The sequence below is a fragment of the Ostrea edulis genome, chromosome 2 (genome assembly GCF_947568905.1).
Source record: "Ostrea edulis chromosome 2, xbOstEdul1.1, whole genome shotgun sequence".
In the NCBI taxonomy this organism is placed as follows: domain Eukaryota; kingdom Metazoa; phylum Mollusca; class Bivalvia; order Ostreida; family Ostreidae; genus Ostrea; species Ostrea edulis.
This window is the reverse complement of record NC_079165.1, coordinates 52,373,067-52,393,315: the sequence shown is the minus strand read 5'-3', so window position 1 is coordinate 52,393,315 and position 20,249 is coordinate 52,373,067. Positions and strand designations below refer to the sequence as shown.

At 43.5% G+C, this 20,249-nt stretch overlaps 1 protein-coding gene and 3 long non-coding RNA genes across 5 annotated transcripts in view; 1 reads left to right on the top strand and 3 right to left on the bottom strand.

Moving 5' to 3' along the window:
* LOC125682085 (transient receptor potential-gamma protein-like) overlaps positions 1-20,249 on the top strand; it is a 201,279-nt gene that overhangs the window by 115,692 nt on the left and 65,338 nt on the right. For both annotated transcript variants that reach the window (XR_008800026.1, XM_048922484.2), the window contains exon 5: positions 15,538-15,772. Coding sequence is in view for 1 of the 2 variants with exons in the window: in XM_048922484.2 (XP_048778441.1) it covers positions 15,538-15,772 (235 nt within the window). In the remaining variant the exon portion in view is untranslated. The remainder of the gene's footprint in view (positions 1-15,537; positions 15,773-20,249) is intronic.
* On the bottom strand, positions 651-1,808 carry LOC130051791 (uncharacterized). The gene is made up of 2 exons (XR_008800038.1): positions 1,507-1,808; positions 651-1,052 (listed from the first exon to the last, which is right to left on the bottom strand). It is a non-coding gene; the product is annotated as an uncharacterized LOC130051791 (long non-coding RNA).
* On the bottom strand, positions 2,483-5,004 carry LOC125682130 (uncharacterized). The gene is made up of 3 exons (XR_007372443.2): positions 4,544-5,004; positions 3,494-3,713; positions 2,483-2,631 (listed from the first exon to the last, which is right to left on the bottom strand). It is a non-coding gene; the product is annotated as an uncharacterized LOC125682130 (long non-coding RNA).
* The window catches only part of LOC130051788 (uncharacterized), a 165,558-nt gene continuing 150,435 nt past the window's right edge, over positions 5,127-20,249 (bottom strand). Inside the window, exon 13 of the long non-coding RNA XR_008800030.1 lies at positions 5,127-5,138. This is a non-coding gene — a long non-coding RNA (uncharacterized LOC130051788). The remainder of the gene's footprint in view (positions 5,139-20,249) is intronic.

Below are 20,249 nucleotides of genomic sequence, written 5' to 3'. Positions count from 1 at the left end.
ATCTTTTAATAATTATTTTTATTTGTTCTTTATTAACTACCGCTTATATCCATACGATAGTATGGTGAAACAATATGGCGTTTGATTCCGTATTCGTTCAATATGTTCCTAACTGTTTTTTACATTTTGTACAGAATTTGGAAGGGTCTCTTGAATTAGCTAAGTGTCAATTTACACCCTTGACAGCACAGGTAAACAATATAAATTAAAGAGGCCACTATAGTGTTTTTCACACTTACAGTTGATAATTTCCCACCTGGCTAGTCAGTCAGTCAATTTGCACACCTGGACGATCTTGATCAATCTCTGGCCAAAATTTTCTTGTCTTCAAAAAGTGGCCGGTATGTTAAGGGTAAATTACACATGTTTGTTAACAAATGTACTTTATAAAGTGGCTGATGTCCGGTTTTCAGGGGTGTCCGGTTTTGTAAGACTTTCTTTGTAAGGAAATGTTAAGATTTCTGCCGGGACTTTGAAAATCGGCCGATATTCAGGGAGAACCGGTTTTCTGAGGGGCCGGTTTGGAGAAGTTTCACTGTATAAGAAAGGTATCACGTTTTGAGCTTAGTATTATTTAATGTCCAGCACATCAATTTAAAACCACTTCATCATTGTCATTCTTTTAAAAAAACAACAACAAAAAACAATATTCTTTCCTAGTATATTGTGATTTATTGTCTATATTGTTTTATCATGTAGAAAATTTTGTGGCCACAAAAATGAGTATCCAAAATTGCCTGAGTGAACAAGGTTGATTGTTGCATCCTTGCAGCGAAAATTGTCAATCACCTCTTCCATTTTTACAGACTGAATGATAATTATATAGCATACTATGTACAAGTGAATATAGAGAAAATTGAGGTTTCATTAAACATCACTGTTTCACTTTCAGTCTGTTTTGAAAATGCAAAACTTCACAGCAGTCAATATGTATTTGAGTAATCCCTTCCTATAAGAACTGATACGTCTGTGTCACATAGTTATTGAAGGTAGGCCCGATGGGAACAGGGGGACTCTTTCAAAGAGATTGCAGTTCTTGGTAGGTTTATTTCCTGAAAAATATAATATTATAACATGAAATGGCAGGCCAGTGTTTTACTGTTCAACACAAGGTGGTTGAATACATATAAACCTATACTTAATTAATACTTACAGCAGTAGCTAAACCATATTTTGTGTCACGATTATAATATAAAACATTGTATAACCATCTTTCAAAAAAAGAAAGAAATGTAATCAACCCACCAAAAGGGACGGTGCCTCTTTTAGATCTAGACCTACTTTCATGACTAGGTATATATTCACGACGAGATTTTGTCCATATTTCGCTAGGCTCAGCTCAGGGTCAAATCAAAACATCTTTATTTTAAGTAAGACATGGTTACAACACACAACATATAAGGCATAACTCTTAAGTGGTGAGGGCAGCTGGATCCATTTGACCCCAATTCAACATTTTAATGTATGTATTGTGTGCTCTTACTTTATCTATAAATTCATACTTACATTCCAAGTTTTACACTGACTGTAGACGGCTCATCAATAGGCACGTTTTGAGTTCATCCGGAACACCCGGGATTTTTCGCATTTAGCCACGCCGATCACGTGACATGAACAAAATGTTCAGCAGGGGTACTTCCGGTTGATATTGTTTACTCTGGTAACAAAACTGTCTTTAACAAAATATGGATTTTGTGGCACGAAAGGTAGCAATTCAGATAATGGAAAGAAAGGGGTGTATATCTACTTTGGATGATGTTAAAGTTCACCCTTTCCCAACCCTGGAAAAAAATGTCCACGCAGAGGAAACGATGGCGTCATTTGTTTAGAAAACCATGAGTAGCAGAACAGTGCAGAAAATTAGAGCGATTACTACATTCCGTAAAAGCTGATCCAACACAGAAGCATCCCTGTTCTAGCCATTTCACCATATGAAAGGCGAAGATAACAAACAGTGATCCAAGTTTTAAGAAAACCAAGAGGTTTGTACTGCCCTTCACAAATAGATACTGCGCGACATTAAGATAGGCCTAGTTGATACCCTTATCCACATAGACTTGAGCAATGTATGCATTTTACAATGGTGGTCATGTGGCACTAAATCGATAGTAGATTATCATATATCAGAGAATTTACACTTCGAACTCATAGTTTAGGCTCATAGGCAATTTCGGGGGGGGGGGGGGGGGGGGGGGGGGAATATAATTATAACATTGGGTGATCTATTCTTACAAATCTAGATTAGGATTTGCAATAATCATTCATCCAAGCTCCATACAGGTAGTTCATTTACTTCCAAATAAATTTCAATTCATATCAAAGAACTCTCATTTATCTTTGCTCCAACTTGACCAAGCAGTGTGCTTTGTATACATCAGTAATTACATGTATGTACACTTCCACTCATATTTATGTGCTCTCCCACTTCTCATTTAGTAAGAAAAATGAGCATGATTTTCTTTCTTCATAATCTATTCGACATATATACACAGGTTGATAACAATGACTGTACTTATGTTGACTGGAATTATTGACTGGTATGCAGTAAAACATGGTTAATGATGTATAGAGACACTGTCTGAAGACCTCGAGGGAAAGGCAAGGAAAATGGATGATCCACTTCCTATATCCCTGTAAAAAAGAGGAAGGATACCACAATATTGACGATAAATTATTGTCAATTCAAGAAGCAAAGTTGTGAAAATGCAAAAAACAATAATTAATGTATTTGTTAGAAAAATATCGTTAACTGCATATATATTTCTTGAACTTATTCAGGAATACATCAGATGTAGTCATTCATATTAAAACTGAATCTATGAATTTTCATAACTTTTATCAATAAAGTTTACTATATTTATTTTACATGTATCTAATTTCCCTAATACATTGTACTCATGGGAGTTTGCTTGCATTCAATGTTCTGACATGAATCCGAAAATGTGCATATTTCATCACAAGGGCCCACCTGGGCACTTAAAGCATGTGTCATGTATAAAGCAGACTCAAACAAGATCTACCAACATAATATTTGAATGAACACAAATGGTCTTAGCTAGATACTCTTTTTTTTCTCTGCAATATATGGCATTAAACAGCATTAATTTTTTTTTTTCAATTTTGTTAATATATACAAGTCAATTAACTTTTCCCAAACTTTTTCTCTGTACTTCTACATCTATGTGCACAGAATGGAAATGATGTCACTAACAGGAATATACCTTAATCATGAGCAGATATATTTTGTTCAATGATAACAATTTGAGCAATGATCACAAATACTCATGACATTGGAAATATGAAAAGTCATTGAAATGCATGTATCTACTAGAGTTACTTTCATACTAAAAATTCTTCTTATTAAATTAGTCACTTATAAATGAAAGACTTGTGACGCAAGTGTTAGTTGATAAATAATAATTTTCAAATATCAATGTTTAAATTAGGGAGGATATCATTTATAACTTAGTAGATATGATTAAATTATTCTCACCCATATAACATTTTTCTTTTGTCTTGGTCATTTTTGGTCGCATATATCGTATTCTGTTGTGTCTTTGATGAGTATGATGATCATTTATGTAGAATTTATTCCATAGCTTTGACATAATCAGCATGGTCAGTCATTCACAGATGATACCACTGTCCTGTCCATAGTTTAATAGCAAACCATTCAGACCAAAGCAGGTCATATATGTACACCATCACAGCACCTGCAAGATATATCTGGTTTTACAAGCATGCATGTATAGAACAAAATATTTTAAGTTCAAAATTGCTTCACTTATTTTGTGAAATCTTTAGGTACATGAACAGCTCCAATACAATCTCTATATTAAACTATAGAGCTTGATTTAGCTATTTCAAATCTTTTATGAAATTAACTTTGAAAAGTGTAAAAATCCAATTTCAGTGAATGATAAAATTCCACCCATGTACATGTTGTACTTGCAAAAAAAATTTAAACAAATAATATATTATAAACTACATTCCTCAGAAATATAATTTTGATTCACAAATGTTACTTTTCAAAAATGTCTTACTACACCTTAGAAAGCGTTTCTCAAATCAGCATGAAATGATTTAATTATAAATGAGGATCAACAAAATAATGGATATTAGGCAATTCAAGTTTGCATAGCGTAATATCTGTGGAAACGAGGGGGTTATTTATATTTGGTTTCTTTTACATCATATATGAAAACAAATTTTTTTTTTTTTTATAAAATTGTTACAGAAAATCAAAATCAGTAAAATTCAAAAGGCTTTCCACAAATTATGACATTGTTAAATTTGTTTTAGAAAAAACAAAACAAAAAGCTGTCCAGGTCTAGTTTTGCACTCAGAAAAATGCAGCGAATTATTTGTGAGACTTTACACCCGCACTAGGAATGAACGAATACATTGTATAAATAGCCCAACCCCTCATTTCCACAGACATCAGTACTGGGCATGATGTCGGCTTTATGAATCACTTTAAGACATTGTGTTTTGTTTAATCATATACAACGTTCTACAAAAAATAGTAACTATTTTGATTTACCTATTTGGTAGGTTTCACCGAGTCTAATACGTTCTTTTCATGTCCCACTATGGCTACTACTGTACTAATAGGGCCTGGGTTCCTAGACAGGCCTTCTGCATAGATCTGCAAGTTACACTGCAACATCGTCGTCTTGTCTAAGTCTTCCGTTGCATTTGACCAATGGTAGCTTATCAAATGTTGACAAACAAATACATACCCCCATACATCCCAAACATATACATTTAATATGCGAAGTGTTGGTAAACAACGAGAAACCGGAAGTAACCCTGCTGAACATTTTTGAAGCGGCGTGACTAAACACAGAATAAAAACTGTGTTCCGGAGGAACTCGAAACACGGCTATTGGTTTTCTAGCGACACCTAAATCTTGTTTACATCGTCCGCCATTGTTATTCACAGTTGTCAGTCGTTTTGTGTCATATTCTCGTCTCCACAATACACCATATATTGCTCAATCGCTCAAAGTTTGAAAAAAACCTTCAGAACGCGTTGATATTTGCATTAACAATTCTTGAGCTTCAAACTAGCGAAAAGATTTTTCATAAGTATCCTAAAAAATTATACGAAGCGTGAAGGAAAGGGGGTGAAATGACTGCCCAATGAAATTACCTGCAACCGTTTGTTATACGTTTTTTTTTTTTAAACCATCAACTTTTTGTGCAGCTTACACTGGTTTCTTATATATTCAAACTAAAATTAACGATTAATAATATTTTTTCTATTAAAATAAAAAAAACATTAAGGCATTCAACTCATCGGCAAAACTCGGCAGATCGTACTCGCAGTACAACATAGGAAATACGGAATTGGCCGATCGAGGTACCCTTTGACTTCCGCCGAAACACTGAGCTGCGTGCTTTTATTTGAAGCAGATGAAAGATTGGAGTATCGATGTTAGAATGGCTAACCGATTTGTGACCCGGCCTGTACAAGATCAAATGTGTAACAGAGCAGTCATACAAAGCACATTTAATTCAACTTCGAAGTAATGAAAAGTGTATTTCAACGTGCACCGACATTATTAGGTAAGTGTTATGGAAACAGATAGGCCTAGGCTAACGTAAACATGCATTCCATTGCCATTGGTCAGGACGTGGCCAAACATTGATTGCTGTGATAATATTTATTACATAGAACATGGAGCATATTTTATTTTCCAATTTTAGGGCCCTCAAGGGGCAGCACGGAAATATATAGAAATACTGTACATATACCAGTATAGTAAATATGGGGTGTAATGACCCAGAAAACCCGTGAGTACCCACAGCACTTGCCTAAACATAACGCTGAATAACTGTCTCTATGGAATCACTGTATAATCACAAACAAGCGTCTGGCTTCTTCCAGCAATCCTGTCAAGATGACTCTTGGCGGGAACACTCATCCGGGCTCCGGAAGCAGTCCGCCAAACAGGTCGTACTAGGGACGACTCTCCAGATACTACCCTACCCCCGTTTTCTCTGAAGGACAGAGAAACGGGTCCAACCAGTAATCAAGGTGGGCACGACATGCCCCCTCGGAGAGACTTATTCGAGGACGCCGGAAAACTCCGGCAAAAAGGGGACCCGGGCATACTCCCGGAAGAATTTAACTGTGACCTCAAAGGCCCCTACCCGTTGTGGAACAGGGATACCCTGTGACCCACACCCCCTAAACTCCTGACGGGGAATCCCCCCCCGAATTTGTCCCCAGTGCACACCAGGACAGCCTGTCCTGGGCCATGCACCCCTGCTCGGTGGTAAAGGGAAATCCCCCCCTAAAATCCACCCCCATGTGGACCAGGGTCACTCCTGGCTCTCACACCAAAAACAGCAACAACCTCCCCCCAATACCAGGGGAACCATCCAGGAGTGACTTACCACTCCTGGATTACCGCCAGGGTCACCCTGCGGGCACCACACCACCACCGAGGCATCTCCGCCACCATATATTGAGTGGTCACGAACCCAGGGGGTGGCCTTGAGAACTCCTCCCCACCAGCTGGAGGGCCCCCTATCTCTCCATCCAAGGGGCTCTGCCCGTACTCGATCATGGGGGACGAATCCCCACTCACCCCAATACTGATCGGTGTCACCCCCCCCTCGGCCATCTCTGGCCCAAGGGGGTACCACTCAACCGGTTCCTCCCCGTCTGAGTCTAACTCCCACCCCGCGGGCTGAATAGGTTCAAGGGGGGGAGGCCCGTCATCCGACGAGGTGGAGGCATGCCCTGGCTCCTGGTGGACGAACGGGGCCTCCTCAGGAGCTGCCGGCGGCACCAAGGGAGCAGCTATCCCCGGAGCCAGAGCCCCCGAGGAGGGCCTCGTTCTGGCGCGTGAGAGACCCCCTGATGAGTTAGGCTTCATGGAGAAGTCCCTCAAACGCCGGCGACCGATCCTCTCGCTGGCGGCCAACTTCTTGTAAGCCACCCTCGAGCAGGAGTCGATCTTCGCTAACAGGAGCGCAGGGTGGACATCCCCGCGCAACTCATAGACTGGGGGAGGGGCTTCCCCCACACTGCGGCACAGGCTATCCATAGCCTCTACAAGATCTGGCGTAAGGCCACTATGGGGGTCCGGGAACACCTCCTCGGCCCGTAAGGAGGCTGCCAACTCAGACAGAGTGGCACCTGGGCCGAGGAGGGTCCTGGCCAACCACTTCAACACCCTCTCCCGGATGGATGAGACCTCCCGGGAGGGGGGAACGCCACGCCGGAAGACCGACGGCAAGTGAATGAGTGTCACATGCTGCCGGAGCTTCCGGGTGGCTACCCCACATAGCAAGGGGCACTCCGAGTCCCGACTGCAGTTGGGGCTAGGGAGATTGGGTAAGCTACCCGCGTCCTTAGGGTTGGCAAAGTCCTCCCTGATTTTTACAGGACTGGGCCTGCGGGGTGGCGGAGTGACCCTCCGCCTCCTCCTGCTCTGGGGTGAGGAGTCGTCCCTCTGGGAGCGTGCCCGCTTCTGCCTCCAACTCCTGGGGGGAGAACCCCCCTCAGATTCTGCATCACGTTGTCTCCTTCAAAAAGAAAGAAGAGGGGGTGAGTCACCCGTACCCTTACAGGAACAAGGGGAACACACATAACTATCCATCCTCTCTGCATCTTCCAGAGTCACTCCCACACACTTCCCATGAAACCACTCCTCACACCTATCGCACTGGATCATAAGTTTGCCATCATCCGCCTGTCGGCAGAGGCAATAACACGTTTTCCCCGAGAGGGTACTCGGGGGAGCCGGTGACGGCACACGGTGCTTACGCGATCTTCCCTGTCTACGCTTCGGAGTAGGGGTTGGTTCCTCCGGGGGGGGGGGGGGGGGGGGGTCTGTGCGACCTCTGGATCCTGTGTCCTCGGGATGCCATCCGGCTCCGACACGGTCCCGGTGGGGGTTCTGGCATGAACCCCTTCGTCTGCGGCCTGACACGAGCCCTTCTCGGCTAAATACCTCTCCCGGGCATTGGCAAGCCAGCGAGGTAAGTCGCGGTCCTCGCACTTTTTCATGCGGTCATGGTTGACCAGCATAACTGTCGTCTTGGTCCTTACTCGGTATAGGTGGGCACTGAGTCTCTGGACCACCAGCCCAGGACCTTTCCATGAGGGGCTGAGCTTACGGCATTTCCCCTTCACGGTGGCTGTGTCCAGGACATAGACTGTATCCCCCTCCTGATAGGCCCGAAACCTGACCCTAAGGTCGTAGTCACGCTTCATGCGCTCCTCTGTAGTCCGAAGTCGGGCTCGGGCTATCTCGTGGGCTGCCTGGATGGACTTCTCCAGGTTCACCACATAGTCCTCTAAGTCTAGGTCCTCACCTCGTATGGGGGGAGCATACATCAAGTCTGCCGGGGTGTTGGTCTCCCGACCTAACATCAACTTGTTGGCAGTAAACCCTGTGCTACGGTTCACAGATGATCTCAGGGCGCCTGCTATCTGTGCCAAATGTACGTCCCAGCTATTCTGAGCCTTGTCTATGTAGCACCTGACAGCATCCATCAACGTCCGGTTGTACCGTTCTACTTGGCCATTGGCCAAGGGGCGGTAAGGGGTTGTCCGTGCCTTATGGATTTTCAGGAGCTCACAAACTGCTGCAAAGAGCTTGCTCTCGAAGTTGCGCCCTTGGTCGGTAAATACCTGGAACGGGCAGCCAAACCTGGCAAAGAACTGGTTCACTGCTGCTGAGGTGGTCACTTCAGCTGTCTGGGAGGGAAGTGGCACACACTCGACCCACTTAGTAAATTGATCCACCATAACAAGCACGTATTCGTTGCCACTGTTGGACGGGGCAATGGGCCCAGAAAGTCCAAGTGCACTCTCTCCATGGGAGCTCCGGCATGATACTTTATCATCTCTGCTCGCGCGTGTCACTGGGGGTGCTTGTTCCGGCTGCAGGGCCCACAAGTGCTCACAAAGCCCTCTACTTCCCTCATCATGCCATACCAGAAGAAGCGCTCCCTAAGGCGGGCTCTAGTCCTGCTGATTCCCTGATGGCCTAAGACTGGGACATCATGGCACAGCCTGAGAACTTCCTCCCTCAATTCCCGGGGGACTACCAATAGCCGACTCCTCGACTCTCCCTCCCCCACCAACTTCCAAAGGACTTGGTCCTCGTCCTTCATGAAAAATTCCCTATCAATCCAGTAATTTTTCAAAGCCGGGCTCGCTAGGAACAGCTCTCCCTTCGCCGGTTCTCCATCAGTTGACAGCCACTGGCGAAAGAGCTTCAAGTCCAAGTCCTGCTGTTGGCTCTGCATCATCTCCTCTGGGGTCATGCCTATGAGGGATAGGGAACCACTGCCAGTGTCTGTAAGCATCCTAACAACAGCTGGTATCTGAGGACTGGTGAGCAGCTGTGCCTGGATCCTGAACAGACCAGATGCCATATTGTCACTCTCAAAGTCAACTGTCTGGCTTGGTGGCCCGAGAATTTCTCGGGAGACATAGTTCCATGCCGCCTCACTGACCTCGGGGGCTGTGGCCCTCCGGAGCGACTCCAGGCTTGCACTGGGCCAAGTTGATAGCAGAGTCCTCAGCCAAGTCAACTTCCTCGTCCGACGAAGGCTCTTTTAAGTAAGTCCAAGTACCCGCGCGGGCGAGGGGAGCCACGTCATCAACCTCCTCCACAAAGGTGTTCCATGACTGGTGAGCTTTCGTGAACTTCAGGCAACCTCCGCAGGGCAGGTCGCTGGGATGAATAGCAAAAGCGGCGCCAGAGGCACAGGATGAGTAGGGCTGTATTTCCATATTGTACTGGCTAAGCTCCTCTAGCCAGCGGGCCAGCTGATCCTGAGGAGATTTGAAATTCAGCAGCCAAATGAGACTATGATGATCCGTCCTAACCCTGAATCTCCTTCCCAGGAGGTAATGGCGGTACATGCGAGTGAACATCACAACCGCCATTAGCTCCCGCCGCGTAGTGCAGTACTTTCTCTGGTCTCTATTCAGGCCAAGGCTCCCATAGGCTATAGATTTCTCAACCCCATCCTGGATCTGGCTAAGCTCGGCCCCTATGGCCTCCCCTGATGCATCCGTATCCAGTACAAACATCCCCTCCACTATAGGCATGGCCAATGTGGGCGGACTAGTGAGCGCTTTCTTCAAAGCATCTAATGCCGACCGCTGCTCGGGACCCCATTCAATGGTTTTTTTCCCCGTCACCTGATAAAGCGGGCTCGCTAACTGGGCATACCCTGCTTTAAAGGTCTGGTGGTAGTTTGCAAACCCCAAGAACCTTTCTACCTCCTTAACATTGGTTGGGGGAGCCCACTCCCTCACTGCGGCGATGTAGGTGTTCCCCATCTCAATACCCTTCCCGCTTACTTGGCGCCCCAAGAATTCAACCTTAGTCTGGAACAGCTCACACTTCTTGGGCTTGAATTTCAGGTCGAACTCCTGGAATACCGCTCTCAAGTTGTCCAAATGACCTTGAAAGTCCTTACCGAGGACTAAGGCATCATCCAGGAAGGCCAGGACTATACTCCATGCGAGTCCTCTTAACACCAGGCTCATGGCACGGGAAAAAGTCGCCGGCGCATTGCACAATCCGAACCCCATACGAACAAACTCGAAGAGCCTGTACTTCGTGACAAAGGCGGTCTTCTTCCTGTCCTTAGGGCTGATCTTGATTTGGTGAAAAGCTGAGTTGGCATCGAGCTTCGAGAACCACACATTGCCAGTTAGAGTGTCTAGACACTCGTCGATAAGGGGCAATGGGAATACGTCCTTCCGGGTAACGTCATTGAGTTTGCGGTAGTCTAGGCACCACCGAACTTGCCCGTCTTTTTTCCTGATCAGCACAGGGGTGGAGGCCCACTCCGACACAAAGGGCTGGATCACGCATGCATCCAACATCTTCTTAAGATGTGCTTCCTCCTCGTCTACGAAGAACAGCGGTGTGCGCCTCATCCTCTCCTTAACTGGGCGAGCCTCACCTGTGTCTATCTCATGCTCCAGAGCCGTGAAATTGCCAAAGTCGAATTCCCCTGTCGCAAATATGTCCTGGAATTCGTTGAGCAGGTCTACAAGCATCCGTCGCTCCTCCGAGGTCAGTTCCTTGGATATACAATCAAGGAGGTCCTTCAAGTGTTCAGGGACCTCAGCCCCCGAATCAGTGTGGGGGTTAACCACACCGCAAACATTCCGGACAGAGTCCGGAGTCGGTGCCCGCAATCCGGCCTCCGAGGTTGAGCCTATCACACTGCCCTCTGGAATGGACACATCCTCGTCCGAGGCGTTGACAGTGCAGGTCACTGCTGATCTCCCCCCAGTGTGATAAGTATGCGGCACCAGTAAAACGTTCGAGAGTCATATGATCTGGGGGCTGACTACGAAGTCCTCCAACTCCTTATCCAAATGACAAGGGCATAGGACAACTGACGCAGCTGGGACCCTAATAGACTTTGTTACTGAAACCTGGGCCTCCTGTCCCCCTCCTGGGCGTCCGAACGTCATAGGGACCTTTTCCCTTCCCAAGGTCATGGTGCCATGCTCCAGGTCTAAGTGAGCCTTCTGCTGATGTAGAAACTCCATACCTAGCAGCATTTGATCCTGCAGGGGAGCCACATACAGGTCGACGTTATGTTCCGTGTCTCCCAGGCAAACGGCCACAGGGCCGATGATGAAGCCTCTCATCCTGGCATTTTCCCCTGCCTGGACCAAGGTCACATGCTGCTTGATGGGAGGCTTGGGGTCGAGCTCCTCGTAGACCCGGGTGGACAACACACTTACCTCCGCCCCAGTGTCTACCACTGCCTGTAGTCTGACTCCCTGGACTACCATTTCAACCATGAATCCGGTGGTTGGGCGTATCTGCCCTATTGGCACAGGCGAGTCTTCATGGGATTCTCCCTCATGCCGGCATGGCATATCCGCTGTCCCGTCCTCCGCTTGGCCACTAACCACCTTCAGCCCACATTCCTCCTTGGGCTGAACCTGCGCCTTAACTGGCTCCGGGCACTCACTAGGCTTGGGCGCAAAGTCTGCGCCTACCTGCTCCTCCTGAATGGGCGAGGGCTCCAGATCCGACAAGTCCTCCGAATCCTCCCCATCCCCCTGGTTCTCTGCCCCAAACCCGGGCAGTTCCGGCACCACGATATCCTCAGGGAGCCTGAATCACAACAACATATCCCTGGGAGAGGGCTCGTATTTGTCCTCCTCCCACCCTATGATCCAGTCATTGGATTCCTCCTCCTCCTCCTCCTCCTCCTCGGATGCCTCCTTGAACCGCACTTGGAGTGTACCCTTCCTGGAGCGGCGCATGCAGGATGGCGCCTGCCTGTGTCCTCCTGCAAACCCACTTGTCCCAGTGTGAGCATCGCACGGCCCTGGCCTAACCGGGGAGCGCTCTGGAGTCGGCACCCTGACTTCCCGCTGCGTAGGCCCTCCACTAGATTGTGACTGGCGGGTCTTGGCTCCCCGCCCCTGTGGTTCTGATGAACGTTGCTGCGTCTTGTGACTGTCCTTAGGCTTGGCCTTGGCCCCTTGACCCTGGTTCGCCTCAGTTTTCCCCTTCAGCTGCGGGCATTCCTTCTTGAAGTGCCCCATGGCCCCGCATTTGTAGCAACCTACTGACTTCCGATTGCCGCTCAAAGGTGGCGATGAAGGTCTCTGAGGAGAGGGGGTCTGCCCTCGGAGTTCCTTCTCTATCTCCTGAAGGCGCTGGCGCATCTCCTTGAGTTTCTTGTCAGAATCGGGGGCTTCCTCCTGGGCTACCTGCCTCACATCTCGCCTAGGCTTCGACGACTTAGTCTGCCTCGAATGCTGGTAATACTGCATTCGATCAACAGCTTCCTCAACCGTCTTGGGCTGGCCATCCAGGGCATAGAGTCCTGCATCCCGATCTTCGGCGCCATAACACAGCCGCGGAATGGCATGAGTATGAACATCTGGCACGGATGGGAAGGCTTGTGTGGCTAGGGTGAGCACCCAATCTGCCCAATGTCTCAATGACTCGTCCGCATTCTGGGACGCTGACTGGAAGTTCAGCTGGTGTGAGAGGTCTGGCGTTGATGATCCGAAACGCTTCTCGAATCTCCTCAGGATGTCGGTCAATGAGAGGTTGCGATCAGTGTCAAACAACAGGGTGTAGTAATCACTGGCGGTCCCCTCCAGGGAGAAGCAGAACTGGTCATGCTGTTCAGGCTCGGTCCACTGTTGGCTACGTGCCATGCGAACGAATTTGTGCAGGAAGGACTTCCAGCTGGTTTTCCCATCATACCGCAAATCCTTGTACTTAGGCGCGTGTCTTCCAGTGCCCGTCGCGTATTCCCCGGCCCTAGGGTACTGAGGGGCGGGCGTGGGGGGGTGGGGCACTGGAGCGGGCCCTTGGGCCAACGGTCCAAGGAAGGGGGTATGTGTGTCGGGAACACCTAACTGGGGCCAAACGTGAGCTACTCTATCCCCCTCGTCCCCTAACCCACAGGCCGTGGCGCCAGGATAAGCGGAGGGTCCCTGTTGGTAGGGTGGAGTCATCATAGTAGGGTGGGGGATAGGTGTGCTAGCGTAACCGCCGAGCGTGGGAGGTACCAAGTGCTGGGGATGGGGGGTATTCCCCCCAGCCCAAGGGTCTTGCACATGTGAAGGATGAACATGTGGGGGTGGGGACCCTGTAAGTAGGTCATAGCTTTGGCTGGCCTGTGGGGGGTGATAATTCCCATAGAAAATCCCTGGCTCCAAAAAAGGGGCGGTTGGGGGATACTGTCTGGGAGAGGGACGCTGTGAGCGTGAACCTAAGCCCCCCAGGGGTAAACTCTGACTAAGCTGGCCTACAGCCTGATCATCGGCCCACGAGCGAGGGAGTGGGGCCGAAAACCTCCGTGGCCCTGGAGCATAGGGATGCAGGGAGGGGGTATGATGTTCCGGGAAAGTCCCTGAACTAAGTCCATAATCAAAACCATCCCCCCTAACTGGTGTGGGCCTTGCTGAGACATTAGGAATAACTGACCCCCCCATGGAGGACAAGAAATCCTCCTCCCACCTATTCCAATCCCTAGACCCCGAAGTGTCAAGTCCAGAATCTTTTCTGGGTGAATCTAATCCAATTAAATTCTCTGGTGAGTTCGACCTGCGCCGTATACCCCATTCTGGGCTGTCCCCCTCCCAAGAACCAAGTAGAGTGTCCGAGTACCTCACTCCTATAGTATTTAATACCAGAATATTATCTACCAACTTCAATCATTAATTTTATATTTTATGAGCTGATATCTGTAACTTACAAATAGATCTTTTAATATCAAAATTTTTAAGTTTATTAAGTTAGTTCTCAAAACATGTTTACATGTTTACATTTAATTATCAGGTACTAGTGGCCATTTGAGTACAGAAAATCAGTAGGCCTAAAGTCAAGGAGAGTGGAGACCATGGGCATGAAGGCTGGTAAATCGGTGGTAAATTGTTGAAATAGGACGCATAAGGAATATGGATTACGATATGTTAATTTGTACAAGAATTTATTGCACTAAATTTTTGCTTGATGACATTTACCTTAGTTTGAACAGAATTGAATTGAGCCTAGTTAAATACATTCATACTATAGATATAGTTATTTTTATTATTATTATTTTTTTTAATAGTATATTTAGATCTTTATAATCATGTTTCTATCTGAACAAGGGTCACTATTCATTTATGAATGTATGTTTAATGAGTTTAATCCTGAATATATATGCATTAATAGATACAGAACATTTGTTGTTTTACATTTTGAAATCTTCCGCAAAGTAATTAAGGCACTGTATAGAACACATTTGTGCTTTAAAGCAGCACAGTTTTGCAGCCTAACTGCAGTCCTAATTTAAATATTTGAAACGGCCTGCAACTGCACTGCAAACCAAATGTCCATATTTGGTATGGCGTACTGCTTTGCAGTCTTTTGAAATATTTGAAACAGGCTGCAACTGCGCTGCAAACCGAATGTCCATATTTGGTATGGCGTACTGCTTTGCAGTACTAAAGTAGTACTGCAGGCCAGCATGTACTGCAGAGTACATATGGCATCTGTACTGCAAATCGGCATGTACTGCAGAGCAGTACATAAGGCATCTGTACTGCAAATCAGCAGACTGCAGAGCAGTACATATGGCAACTGTACTGCAAGTCAGCACATGTGCTGCAAGACAGCATATACTGCACAGCAGTCTTTTTTTGCAGTACAAATGCAGTCCTAATTTACATATTTGAAAAATGCTGCAATTGCGCTGCTTCCATGTATTCTTCCATTTAAAAGTTATGCAGCACACTTGCAGTTATGCTGGAGTTGTACTGATATAGTGTGCTTGGATTTTGTACTGCTTCTGTGCTGCATATGTACTTCAAGTATGCTGCAATTCCGTATATATATATATTATATAAAAAACGTTAGCTAGGTTGGGGACACAATATGAGGTCAAATTTTTTCATGGGAAGAAATATTGAAAAAAAAAAATTATAAAATCACAACACTTGAACAACAGCAGAGCCAAGTGACTTGGGTGAGTGATGTGGCTCTCAGGCCTTTTATTTTCTTCTTCTTAATATTTCAGTTTGTTGCTCATCCCAACTGCCAACAACTGTTAGCATCTCTGTGGTATGAAGGCTTGCCCGGATTCCGTCGACATAACATTGTATCCAGACTGATGATTACATTTTTAATTGGACTTACTTTCCCATTGCTTTCATTATTCTACCTAATAGCACCGAAGAGTCGATTGGGGAAACTTATACGAAAGCCTTTCATAAAATTCATTTGTCATAGTGCTTCGTACATTACATTCCTAGGTAAGTTCAGTTTTGATATTTACTGACTTTTAATCGACCTTATTTAAGTAATGTAGAATTATTTGATGCAGATGGATGCGTTTTAGTGCAGTATATATATACATGTAGCTCATGTGCACAGAAGTACAGGTTGGTAATATTTTTCTGACGAAGTTTGTCTGCCAGAGACAGCTCTCTCGTAAATTAAAAATATAATTACACACTTGCGTGATTTATGTTAAAAAAAAAAAAAAAAAAAAATCAAAACAAAAAAACGTGCGTCTAATGATTGTTTTCCATGCGGAAGATCCAAGCCTTTCAATTTTGTTTCAATCAAAGTATAAACATGTAGGTAAATTTGTATATCGAATGATTTGTATTCAAAGCTGAAGATCAAAGCCTATATATTTTTATTCTCCTTGATACAAATTACACACAAGTATGATTACTTTAGGTAAATTTTTCCAACGACTTATTAATATTTCAAGCCAATTGCATACATATATCTAACCCTTAAACTATTTCAATTTAAATTGATTATCACACCCCGAGCTACCTGTCCATGTCACACCAAAACGCCATTTAATTCATTTACTTGACCAGGTAACATGCCACAAGGCAGTATCAGGAAGCTTAAATCAGCTTGTGCATGGGGTCAACTGAGTTCGTTGAAGCATGACTTCTCACCTGTGAAGCATTTCCCTATACACTATAAATTTGAGGGTCAAAATGTGTGAAGTTGTTAGGATAGAGATCGATTGTGTATTATTGCAGTGCTCTTCTAATATTTAGAATAGCCAAATTTGAAAGTTTGCTAATCAGAAAGAAATAGAAAGGAATTATATAGAAAATGGTTCGGTACAGCGATATACTGACCGAAATATAACAAATACATGTATGCAATATTTTAAGTGGAACCCTCTGTACATTGATATGTGGAATTGTAGCTCTATCATAGGATTTTTATTGAATATCAGTTCTCAAATACACACATAATCTAGTTGCAAAACCAGTTACTTGCATGAAAATTCAGAAATTACATTTGGTAATGATTTTATTCATTTGAAGAAAATTGCACAAATGTGAAATGTAAATATATATATAGTTGTTTTTTTTCCATTAGATTCTAAAAACAGATATTTTTTGTGATATACAGAGATACTACTTCTATACATAGAATATTGATTGAGAAGGAAAATTTAATTGTAAATCTATCAATGCACTTACCACTGTGAAGTACTCTGAAGGGGTGCTACTAAACAGAGTACGCTAGAGTACTTTAGAGTACGCTGGTAAAATTTCCAAATCTAATGTAATTTAAGTGTTTAGTTGTATGTATGCCGCTTAATTAAACATGATTATAAAATAATATTGCAATATTTTTCAAAAGTACTTGCTTTTTAGCGATATTTTTATATTGAAGATTTACGGCATCCTGATTATTAGTATTTTGTTTGGAGAAAGTATTTGAGCGATGTGACATATTACATCAGTAATTAATTCCATCTATCATTGATAGTTACTCCGAATTCACGATCTTTGATTTTCTTATTTTCTTTTCCTCTTGGTTTTTTTTTTTTTTTGGGGGGGGGGGGGGGGGTTCGGTTATGTCTTTTTAACCCACCCACCCTTTTTAAAATTCATCTATTTAATTTGTTTCGTTTCTTTTTGTCTTTTAAAATTTTTATACCCCCCGCAACAAGTTGTGGGGGGGTTATACTGGAATCAGGTTGTCCGTCTGTCCATCCGTCCATCTGTAGACGCAATGGTTTCCGGGCTCTAAAGCATTATCCTTTCCACCTACCGTCACCATATCATACATATGGACTACCCATGGGATGAAGATGTTCCCTATCGATTTTGGGGTCAAAAGGTCAAAGGTCAAGCGCACTGGACATTGAAGTAGCAATATGGTTTCCGGGCTCTAAAGCGTTATCCTTTCCACCTACAGTCACCATATCATACATATGGACTACCCATGGGATGAAGATGTTCCCTATCGATTTTGGGGTCAAAAGGTCAAAGGTCACGTGCACTGGACATCGAAGTAACAATATGGTTTCCATTTAAATTCTTTAATGGCTTTTTTCATCGCATGGAGATGCTGTGTTCCTAGATAATCCATTTCTCCCTACAAACGAGAATACCAAAGGTTTGTCATGCCATTTGTTTTTTACACTCAGAAAAGAGGTAGTTTATACCTATTACCAACACCCTTTGGGAGATTGGGGTAAGCGGAAGGTATTCTTAGTGAGCATTGCTCACAGTACCTCTTGTTGTAATTTGATTTGGTGAATCTGGAAAAGAAAGTAAAAAAAAAATTCGTTTTCAAAAATGCTTGAAAAAGTTACATGTCTGTGTGAAGATTCCCCATTCAATATGAGTGGGTCTAGATAGAAAAACTCTACACAACCCTTAAAAATAAAATCTTATATAATTATACCTAAATAATCTTAGAAATGTGATCTGTCTTTGGTGTGTATACATCTCATGCATCGCTACCAGAGTTATCTACCACCAATGAACCAACGAAGCGATCCTTGTAAGAATGTACGCCAAGCTGAATAACACGGGGGGCCTTTCCAGAGCAGTACGCTCTTCTACACGTATCAGAAAATATAATACACGGCTATCACATGCGGCCTGTGCCAGGCCGCATATGATAGCTGTGTATTATATTTTCTGTATATATGTATTAAATATACCATACGAAGTGGTCTGTCTTTGGTTGTACACATTACAAGATGCCCTGTACTGCATGAACCATCTTGAATTTTTCTTCTACTACTTTACTGGGATGATGTCTCAGGTTGTACATCCTTTGCATTGAGATGGCAACCCCCAATCCAGGGAAAGTTCACAAACATTTATTCTAATACATCACACATAAGGATACATACAATTCTTCGCATGGAATAAATATTGAGGTGATATAGATAAGAAATCTGCACCACATCGCCACAATTAAAACGTCATACTCAAAATCAGAAAGACTTTTTAGATGATAATGAATAGATGAAATGGTTATTCACTTATATTTTTCCATGAAAACAAAATTAGTCAATAAAGCAATATGACTGTAATTTTGAACATAGTTATTTGCTGTTAGAAGTATCATTCCTACATTCTTATAAATGTTGCTTTTATTCTTGCCAATATTGAATATCAGAATTTAACTATAAACTACTTAATGGTACTTTGAACAAAAATGTACAAGTAAGTAAATGAAACAAAGATGTGTCTCCATCATGTGAAGCTTGCAATTTAGATGAAGACATAAAACATCTTTTGTATGAATGCAAAATTGTTAAGCACATTTGGGAGAAAATTAGCTCCTTCTTGAAGTTTTATATTACATGGAAAACTATTGTACTGGGATATTATAATGAAATCAGCAAAACAAAAAACAAAACAAAACAAACAACAACAAAAACAAAAAATTAAAACAATCTTTCTGAATAATTTTATATCCTTTGTAAGTTTTTCTATTTATGAATATGAAATGAAATGCAGATTACAGAAGGAGAAAATGTTGGAGCAAGATCTCCTGCATAAGTTAAAAATTGAACTTCTAATCCATAGTAATTATTTCTATTTAAATCCAAATACCAATGCTTTATTTTCAAAGAATTCACTGTTCAGTTGACAATAAAAAGACTAAGTATTTGAAAATAAAATGAATTCAGATGTAATGCGCTAGTATTAAAGGGAAAGGCAACGGGCCTAACCACATATTTGCTTTTATGAATAAAGTATTACTTACTGATATTGTAATTGATAGTCTTTAACAACAAAAATCCTTTGATTAACAATTAAATCAATATTAACCTATCATGTATTTTAAATTACCCGCCGCTAAGAGAGTGGCCATTGAAGTTTAATTTATGACATCACACCGTCTATTCCGGTTTATTTCATCAGCAACAGCACTATAAACATGACAAGTCACGAACAGTTAAGTTTGGAGCCGTATAGATTTGAGCCCGTTCTTTCGCAAGAAGAAATTGAGAAAAGAAGACGTTCGGTCGAGTCATAGACAAGGCAGATGGTAAACGTTCTTCATACAAATGTCTTGAATCTCAACTTGTCATTACGCAAATGATGGATCCACAGTTTACGTAGTCTTTTCTTTTCAAATGACTTGGTTGAGTCGAGAATTTCGAAAGAAAAAAACCTTTATTCACATCTCCCCTTCGCATTAGTGTAATTAACTGCTTGCCAGGAAGGCATCAACCTATTTATTCGTAAAATCTACCACATGCACAACTTTGATGATCTCACAGGTGCTTGGGTTCAGGATCCCCCCCCCCCCTCCCCACCGAATAAGCTACATAAGTTGATTTAATTAATTTTTTGTTGAAAATATTTCTAATGCATGTCAACGTCTTGCATACCCATAAAGTCCAAAATACATGTAATTCAAAATAAGCCCTTTTTAAACAAAAATACCCTCACTGGTTATTATAAGTTCTGTTATAATAACCAGTGAGCAGTGAGG